This window comes from Eublepharis macularius, chromosome 1 (genome assembly GCF_028583425.1).
Source record: "Eublepharis macularius isolate TG4126 chromosome 1, MPM_Emac_v1.0, whole genome shotgun sequence".
NCBI classification, from domain to species: domain Eukaryota; kingdom Metazoa; phylum Chordata; class Lepidosauria; order Squamata; family Eublepharidae; genus Eublepharis; species Eublepharis macularius.
Window position 1 is genome coordinate 80,974,589 of NC_072790.1, and position 9,559 is coordinate 80,984,147.

At 47.7% G+C, this 9,559-nt stretch overlaps 1 protein-coding gene across 1 annotated transcript; it reads left to right on the forward strand.

Annotated features, from left to right (window-relative positions):
- The first annotated feature begins 573 nt into the window (after nt 1-573).
- On the forward strand, nt 574-3,231 carry LOC129341479 (uncharacterized). Its single transcript, XM_054996695.1, has 4 exons — nt 574-741; nt 990-1,293; nt 2,570-2,635; nt 2,730-3,231. The coding sequence occupies exons 2-4, from the start codon at nt 1,218-1,220 to the stop codon at nt 3,224-3,226; spliced, it is 639 nt and encodes a 212-aa protein (XP_054852670.1). The 5' UTR covers nt 574-741; nt 990-1,217; the 3' UTR covers nt 3,227-3,231.
- The last annotated feature ends 6,328 nt before the right edge of the window (nt 3,232-9,559 follow it).

A 9,559-nucleotide genomic window follows, 5' to 3' on the forward strand; every position in this document is an offset into this window, starting at 1 on the left:
AATGCTTGGCGGGAGAGTCGTTCATGTCGTGATTGTGCGCACATGTTTTTTCCGACAATCAAACTCCCGATGGCCACAAAATCCCTTTTTTTTTCTCACCCTTTAAACTGAACATTTTAACGTTTAAACGTTCATCACACAACAAAAACGACATCAGGAGAGGGTGTTGCGTGCTGCGAGACACGAAAATTGGGTCATGTGACCAAGCCGGACCACTGAGAGCTCGAGCACTGCTGGGCGGGAGAAGTTCATTCCTGGTCTATCTAACGGCTCAGATGGCGATGCAGAAAATGGCTGGACGAGGAGTGTCGTGGAGGGAGAGGGAGACACTGGATCTCATCGACTTCTGGGGAGAGGAGAAGGTCCAGGAGTCACTGTCAATGTGCCACAGAAACATAGACGTCTTCGAAAAGATCGCGGAGCAGATGGCGGCAAGAGGGCACAAGCGCACGGCTTTGGAATGTCGGACGAAGACCAAAGCGATGCGCCAAGAATACAAACGAGTGGTGGCACACAACTCCAAATCTGGAAATGCACCCACAACGTGCCCATATTATGCCCAGCTACATCGTATCTTCAGGGGCGATGCCAGCATCAGGCCACAACGGGTGGCCAGAAGCCTCTCCCTTCCGCGTGCCGACACTCCGAGACCAGTTCAATTTGAGGGGTCCGAGGAACTGTTTAGCCACCCGATGGTGACCCTGAATCTACAATCTGTGGATGTCACAGCAAACGATCAAGGTAAGTATGTTTCCTGCTGTTGTGGGTCAAGCGGCAGAATCCTGGGGAGGGATGTGACCACTAGGCGAAACGTTATAACGTTACAGATTGACAATGCCCATTCTTCCTATGAACTTTGCCGGTGTCAGGCCCTTGCCAAAGCAATCTATCTGTGTTGGCACTTGTAATGGTGGGTGTGTGAAGAGGGGCCTAGGGTGGGGGGATGTGGTGGGTATGGATTTTTCAAGTGATCCTTTGCTCACCTGCAGATTTATTCCGTGAAAAACAACTCAAGCAGAAGCGACCCTGAAGTCACAGTAATCAACAAGTTTGGACATGCACCGGTGACATTAGATGTGTGGGAACCTGTTATCCTGTGACATCGTCAAGCCACTTGGGAGTTCACATCACTGGACAATACATGTTATTCTGACAAGAGTCTTCCATTCATACTCGCATCACTAATATCCAAACTTTCCTAAATATAACTTACGCTTATGTTTCTTCCAGGGGCTGCATCTGACCAGGAACAATTGATGGAAGCATGTGATGGGGGAGAGGTGGGAGAAGAAGGTAAGATCGAGTGCCATGATCCTGTTTGGCAGAGTGGACGGGGTGCATAAGGCAGAGACACCGTTGGCGTGAGGATTTCTGTTCTTTCTAGATAAAGGTGGTCTTAGAAGGGCATTAGGATCATACTGTCAATGAATTAACTTAATTGATTTGAATTACTTTGGATGATTGATTTAGAGGGCCTCCACAGTAGAGAAGACAGTCAGCTTAAAAATGATGTTTGCCAAAGTCATTACAGAAAGAAAGCCACAAAACTGTCTCTCGCTTGACGGTGCACGTGGGTGCGCCCAACATTCACAGTGGAAGGTTGGGCACCGACAAAGCACATAACTCAAGTTCTGCATTGTCAAAGAACATAATTGTTTTCTATTACCTTGCTCTTACTTGTATGCCACTTCAACTGTTCGAGCATTTAAAGTTGCCAGTCTCCAGAAGGGCTGGGAATCTTCCAGGAATTACGGCCAATCTCGGGACTGCAAAGGGGGTTTTCCCTGGGCACAATGGCATCAAAGTAGGACAGATTCTATGGCATAACATCGCATGCTGTGGCTGAGCTTCTGCCATGCACAGGCACTGCACCCAAATCTTTATGGATTTCGCAAACCAGAGCTGGCAACCACACATGAAGGTTTGGGAAAAGCAATAATTTCTTTGATCACATCACAGCCTCTATTTTTCAGAAAATAAACTGAAGGCGGAATTGGCTGGCTTGCCAGTCCCACCTTTTTGGGGGGGGAAAAACCTGCTTTTTCATGATCAAAGAACTATTGCTTGGCCCAAACATCCATGTTTTATTGCTTGAATATATCTTGCATTGCCTTTGAGAACATGTGCGCTAACTTCGTGATGTTCCCTCTTCTGAGTGCGGATGGTGTCCCCGGAAACCACAAATGCTGGTTCATTGACATGTGAAGTGGCATAACCCCAAGTGCTGTCACTCATTATATTGCTTTCTGGGCTGGTGACATATCTTGAGGTTCTTAGACAGAGAAATGTCAGTCTCAAATTCTGTCTACAAGACTCTTTATCTGGAGATGCCAGGGATAGAATCTGGAACCTTTCACATGTACAGCATTAGCTATAATAATTTGGGCTGAATTGTGGCAGCATCCACACACTGTGAGACTCGCCTCCGCACTTGCCCTTTCAGTCCACCTCGCTCTAGTTTTGTCTGCTCTCACTGGCTGCCGCTTTCAACTGGAAAACCAGATTCAACCTCTGGCATCTCTATTCTGACACAATCATCAGAAAAATTTTTTCCTTTGCATTCCCACAGATTCGGACTTGACTCAGGTGGATGAAATCCCGGAGGAGCATGAGGACGGCGGTCGTCAAAATGTGGGTGAGTGTGCTTTTGCGGTCGTGATTCCTTCAACCCTTTCCAGAAACAAATTTCTCTCTTACAATCACACCAATTTCTCAATTCCTGGTTTCAGTCGCTGAAAATCAGCCCGTTGAAACCGCACCAAAAACCACGGCACAGATGTCGCCTGCATCTCGGCTAGAAAAGGCTAGAACCCGAAGCAGACGTGTGGCCTTGCTTAGCACCGTGGCAGAAAAGATGTTGTCTCAGGCAGAGAGAGAGGAGAACAACAATGCCAAGGAAAGAAAACAGACATTGACGGAGAGCCGAGAGTGGCGCATGCAATTTCTGGAAGCGGAGCAGAGAAGGCATGAGGACACTATGAGGGAGGCACAAGAAGACAGAAAGGCTTTCATTGAGGCGCAGCAGCAGAACTTTGAGGGCATCAACAGAGCGGTCAGTGCCTTAAGCTCCCTAACCGAAATTTTGCTGGGGGGAAACCGTGAGCAGAGTCACCAAGCCATGCCAGGACCATCATGTGGAAGGGGAAGTGTGCATAGATCTTCACAGGAGAACCCACCCAGAAAGAGGTGCCGTGTGATTAAACCCAGCAAGAAATTTGATTTGTGAAAAACCTTTGAAATGTGAAATATCACTCCTTTCTGGGGAAGTTGAGCAGGGCATGGGCCACGGCCAAATTCATTTCCCCTTTCCCTTTTTTCACTCTCCCACACACCCGCTGAGAGTGTGGAATTGCCTGGATCAACCCATCACAGCCCCAGGGACACAAAATTGGAGGAGGGAAGAGGAGGAGAGGCAGGGGGAAACAACAACTCAATTGCATTGAGTCATCAGAAAAGGGAGATTGTTTGGTCCCGGTCACTTCATGTGAAAGTTGACTTCGGCAATAAATAAACATTTCAGATAGGTTTCACAGTTTGATTGTGGATAGGTATTATTTGGTCTGAGAAATTTTAAAACATGACTACCATATTTATTGTGTGTGTTTTTTGAAAATTTTTTAATGTTAACTGCTATAACATAACCAAACTATTTATTGTTTGTGCCGTTTAAAACTTTTTACTGTTAATCATTAAAACATGATCACTGTTCCTTTGATTGATGGATTATTTTGTCCAGGTCATTCCTCAGCTTGCCGATATCCTCCTTGGTTTCCTGTCTCAAAATCCTCAGCTGCCTCTCAAGGCCGTCAATCCTCCTGTTGGTCTTTTTCACTGGGAAAATAAAAATCACAGTCACTGAAAGGTAGATCACTAACCATCACCTCCCATTGAACCCTGTCTTTGGAGGGTGTCCAGCACGGTAATTTGTAGTACCTGGTTTTTTTGTCATGACAACTTTTGCCGAAATCAAACACCATTGCAGTGCAATCCTTTGACTGAAATGGCATGCGTCAGGGGAAATTTGTGGTTGTTCCTAAGGCAAGGAAAAAATTCTACTCTTCCCCAGCCATTTCCCTTTCCACCCCAATTTTAATCTGGCAAACAATGCCCAACACATTGGATAAGTCATGGTTGATATGGTGCCTTTAAATTTTTTTTTCATTTAAAATAAAAACTCACACACACGGAGACATGTTGCCACCACCTGCTTCACTTTCCCAGCAAGCTCGACAACATGATCCACTCTGAGGGAGGAGGAAGCACCCGCAGAGGGGCTGTCTGTGGTCGTTTGGGGTTCCTCGGGAAGGTCACCGAGCTCGGCCACTCTGTGCTGTGATGAGGTTCCATCTGAAGCGGAAGTTTGGGGTGCCTCTGCAAGCAGGGTTACCGGATCCACTGTGTGGGATGATGAGGTGCCTTCACCGGGGCTATCTCTGCCAGTGGTGGTTTGTGGTTCCTCAGCAAGGTTTGTGATCTCCAACGCTCTGTGGGAGGATGAGGTAACCTCTGATGTGTCATTTGTGGCACCAGAAGCTTGTGGTTGTTCAGCAAGCTCGGGAAGATGTTCGACTCTGTGGGCTGCTGAAGTGCCTTCAGAAGGGCTGTCTCTGGCCCTTGTGGTTTGGGGACCCTCAGCAAGCTCCATGAACTGCTCAGCTATGCGGGAGAATATGGTGCCTTCTGAGGGACTATCTCCGAGTGCAGTGGTTCGGTGTTCCTCCGCTTGCACGGCTAGCTGTTCCACTCTGTGGGAGGAGGTGGCTCCATTAGAAGGGCTGTCCCCGGCATCATCATTGCGGGAATCCTCTGTCAGGTCAATGAAGGGTTCCATTCCGTGGGTGGAGGAAGTCCCTTCTGAAGGGCTATCTGCTGCCGCGGTGGTTTGGGGCTCCACAGTGAGATCTATGAATGCGTCAATGCTGTGGGAGGACGGGCTGCCCTCTGACGGGCTTTCTCTTGCATCAGTGGTTTTGCATTGCTCTGTGTGGGGGAGAAAAAGCAAGCAACGTCTAAAGGAGTCCAGTGTCACCTTTAAGTCTAATCAATTTTATTGTTGAATAAGCTTTCGAGAACCACAGCTCTCTTCATCAGATGCCAGATCAAAACTGTTTTTATCAGGCATCTGATGAAGAGAGCTGTGTTCCTCGAAAGCTTATGCAACAATAAAATTGGTTAGTCTTAAAGGTGACACTGGACTCCTTTTTGTTTTTGCTACCACAGACTAACACGGCTAACTCCTCTGGATCTGTAAGCAATGGCTGTAATTGTGGGTGAGAGAAAACATACACCCTCCACGCATGAGAGAAACATGATAACACTAAGCATAATTGATGGCCCACCTTGGTCCTCAGACGAAGAAACCTCAGAGGGACCTCCCATCATCGCACCTTCACTGCTGCTTTCCTCCTCCATTGATTGAATTTCCTCTTCCTCGTGCCCCTCATGCTGGCGTGTTTCGCTGGCCAAGATGGTCACCTCATCCTCTCTGCGGTATGATGTTGCTGCAGAAAAAAAAAATTGTGGTGTGTTTCAGCCCCCGAAATGAATAGGCGAAGTTATGAAATCATCCATCCAACAACGCAATCACTGTTCTCGACCAGGAGTTGGTGGCTTAGATTAGGGCAGAATTTCTGTGGGTTTGCATGTGTCTGGAATCCAACCCCTCTATACGGGAAACAAGGCTCTGCTTCAAGGGAGGGGATTCATCAGCATATATGCACTACTTGCCAGGCTAGGACTTGGGCACATATCTCCACAAACAACTCTGCCATCACTTTCCTCCTACATTGCTAAGAAGACTCCGACCTCCAAAAAAGGAGGGAGGGTTGCCAGCATTGCAACGTTACCACTTTTCCTGATTTTGTTTTTGTGTTTTAAAAAAAAAAGTTATAGCAATGTTCCAACATATGATGATACTTACCCTCATGATGGCGGTCCTCCCAACGAGGACGGCCAGCAGCCACCCAAAGCCGCATCAGGGAACGGTGATGAGATATCTGCCCGCTCCGGCGCGGCAGACCTTGCCAAGCCTCGAGGGAGTCGTAGAAGTCGCACTTCAGTCTTTTAAATTTTGTGCGGCACTGGTCTGGTGTCCTAGCATAGCCTTCTGCCCGGAGCTCCCTCGCAATAGCAGCGTATGCCGATCTATTTCTCTGATGCGTGCTAGACATGAGGTCGGGCGCGAAGCCCAGACGGAGCACAATATCCAGCAGCAAGCACACCTCTTCGTGCTGCCAGAAGGTTCCCCTTCCTCTCCGGTACGGCATTCTGACTGTCCGAAACCGATGAGAGCAACGCTGAAACGTCTCGGCAGAGGGCTCCTTCAACGTTTCCTTGCCCCTTCCCCGAAAACAGTTTCTGCCAGCAAGGATCAGGAGGGAACACTCTCTCAAGTATCGATTACCGATCACCCGCAGGAAGTAACGCACGCACGCACAGAACATTGGGCCGAAAGTCATTGGCCGTCCAGGATCTGGGCGTGGACACGTCGACAGGCATTTTCTTAACTGCCTGGCCTTGTGACTAAACGTTTCAACGTTTATCCCTTTTAGATTTAAAAAAGAGATGGTTCATACAAGTCCAAACACGCCACGAAAAAATGTCATGCAGACAGGGGTGCGATCATGGGGGGGAAAACCCTGAACATTGCGGGAACAATGGGGCAAAACTTGAACAGTGGGGAATGGAGGAAACCACACAGGTGATTGCACAGCAACCTTGGGTGACAAGGCCAACTGTCAATCCAAACCTGACATTCTCATGCTGCCACTGCTTTTTTGAAGGCCACCGCCGGTGGCCCAAAAAACCGCCCAAAACAATGTACCAATTTGTTGATTATCAAGATCAAATAACAACTACAGGCAGTCTGGATGGACAAAGGATTTTGTTCATGGCAAGGAATACTCTTGACATGGAGTATTTATTTTTCTTATCACATTTAGGACCGTATTGCTATGGTCCCCTTCCTCAAAATGTATCTTTGTAGCAGTGCAGTAATGCGGCCCTGAAAAGCACTTTTGGGGTGACTGCTGCGGTCCATTTAAACTGCCTCTTGGGCAAGCTGCAAATTGTCACCCACAATTATCGATCACCTCTGCTTGCCACTGCATTTAGGCAGGTTCGGTGTGTGTATTGGTGGGTGGATGACCAGTTTAAGAAACTTGGCGACCCATGCAAATTTGTTCACTTGTCTGCCACTGTTGGCCAAGCCACTATTGACAAATGACACTTGAAGGGCAAGTGTGTTTCTCCCAGTTCACTTGTCCTCCACTCAATCCACCTGCAGTTCAAGCGTCATTTGAAAATTTTTGCTTCGTCCTGATTGTTGAGGAGAACGCGCATTCAGTGGTGGGAACTCAAAAACAGCAAACAGTTTTGAAAAACTGTTCAACATCACTCCTGCCAATCTTTGCATGGGAGAGAAAAACCACACACTCAATTCAATCTACAGTAACTTGAAAGAACCAGACCTGATTGCTCATGAATCAAAATGTTCAAATCAAATTTATTTGTCATTTCTTGGTGACGTTAAAGAACATTAATTCAACACTTCACAGCAGCACGAGTCAACCTTTATTGCTGTGATCGATTTCGTGATGATTGCTCAACAACAAAGCTTGATGTCTTGGTGAACATTAATCACTCGAAAGTCACAAACTGAAGCCCGCATCCAAGCATGCGGAGCAAACCTGGAGGTGGCACAAGATGCTCTTAAACAAACTAAAGCTCAGCTACACAAACATAAATGGCTGTAAAATCAGTTTCGGTTATAAGAGGAATTGAGATTGCACACATGACATCCGACGCTTAAGTGGTGCACTAATCCAGAAAAAACAAAGCACACCCGGGGAACATGCAATGGCAAGTGAATTACTGATGCTGCACTTGACTCAACATATGCCTGGCGAGGACATCGCGAACCACCTTTCCCTGCTCCAGGTGACGTCTAGGCCACACGGGGACTGGTGGTTGGTCCTCTGTGAGTTGCACCTGCTGCAATGGTGCATCGTCCTCTACATAGCCATGTCCCTTTTGCTCGCACAGATTATGGAGGACAACGCATGCCATGGCAATGCTGGTGACATTCTCCTCTGCAACCAGCAGGCATGATCTAAGACACCTCCAACGGCCCTTCAGCCGACCGAAAGCATGTTCGACCACATTTCTGGAGCGGGTCAAACATTTGTTGAAGTGCCGCTCCGCAGGGGTGGATGGTGTGCCGTAAGGCTTCATCAGCCATCTTCTCATGGGGTATGCCGCATCCGATATTATTAGTGGAGGCACAGCAACCCCTTCCAAAGTGAGACATGGGTTCCCGGCACAAATGCCCCAGCATCCATGGCTTCACAGATGGCAGAATTGGCAAAAACAAAGGCGTCATGGTTGCGGCCACTCCAACCGACCTCCACATCAATGAATCGCCCTGTATGGTCCACTGTTCCCTGTATCAGGATTGAGTTGAACTTTTTTCTGTTGCTATACTCATGACCTCTTCCCTTGAATTGGCAAATGGCGATGTGCGTGCCATCCACTGCCCCAATGCAGTGTGGAAATCCAAGCTGCTGAAACCCAGCCATGATCTGTAAAGAGAGTTAAGTTTAAAGCATCTAGAAAGTTTCAATCAGCACACAGACAGTCAGACAGAATCTTGAAAATCTAAACACGAGTATTGGTTTCAATCATATTTATAAATTTAAAAGTCTTCATATCATATTCATATTCCTTGTTTTAAACAGCCGAAACTTAAACAGGTTAAAACATGCCGCCAAGGTCCAGGCATGAGATAGGGGGAAACTTACCTTTGCCACATCTTGTCCCAAGCAGACTAGTTTGCTGAGCAGCTCTGCCTCGATAGCAAAGCAAACCTCCAGAACTATCCCTGCGACTGTAGACAGTCCCACGCCGAACTGGTTCATGCAGCCCCGGTAGTGGTAGCAGTTGGCCAGGTACCAGATAGCAATGGCCACTCTCTTCTCCACGGGGATTGCACGGCGAAGTCTGGTATCCTGCCTTGCCAGTCTTGGGCCAATGCATGCCACCAGCTCATTGAAGGTGGACCGGGCCATGCGAAAGTTCTGTATCCATAATTCGTCATCCCATATAGCGGTGACAAAATTGTCCCACCAATCATTGCTTCTGGGATAGACCCAGTAGCGTCTTGGAACACGGATACCTGCCAGCGCGATCCATCGTGCTCGTGCTCTGCTGCTTCGGTGGACTCGCTGTGGTTGTTGGTGTATGTCATGCAGAGCCCACGAGGAATGCCTTGTCCTCCTTCTTTTGACCACACGGAGCCAAAAGCTGTTCGTGGCTTCAATCGATCGCCTCAGATAAATGAGGATTATTTGAAGCCAGGCCAAAATCAGAGCTTTCACAGCAAACATCGTTGCACAATTTCGAAACGCGGAAACGCATAAACGTTACCACGCTTGCGCAAAATTTTTTTTAAAAAAAAGAGAACATTCCCCTCCCATCGGAACACTGCGCATGCCAGCCAAAAAAGAGCGCAACAAATGCGAGCCAATTGAGGCGGGTGTGAAAGCGGTGGGTGAGAAGATTT

Bases quoted from the DNA above. Each gene is read 5' to 3' on its own strand.
- LOC129341479 (XM_054996695.1), top strand. From the start codon at position 1,218: ATGTTTCTTCCAGGGGCTGCATCTGACCAGGAACAATTGATGGAAGCA. The intron at 1,294-2,569 runs GTAAGATCGAGT...GCATTCCCACAG, and splicing joins GGGAGAGGTGGGAGAAGAAG to ATTCGGACTTGACTCAGGTG. The intron at 2,636-2,729 runs GTGAGTGTGCTT...TCCTGGTTTCAG, and splicing joins CGGCGGTCGTCAAAATGTGG to TCGCTGAAAATCAGCCCGTT.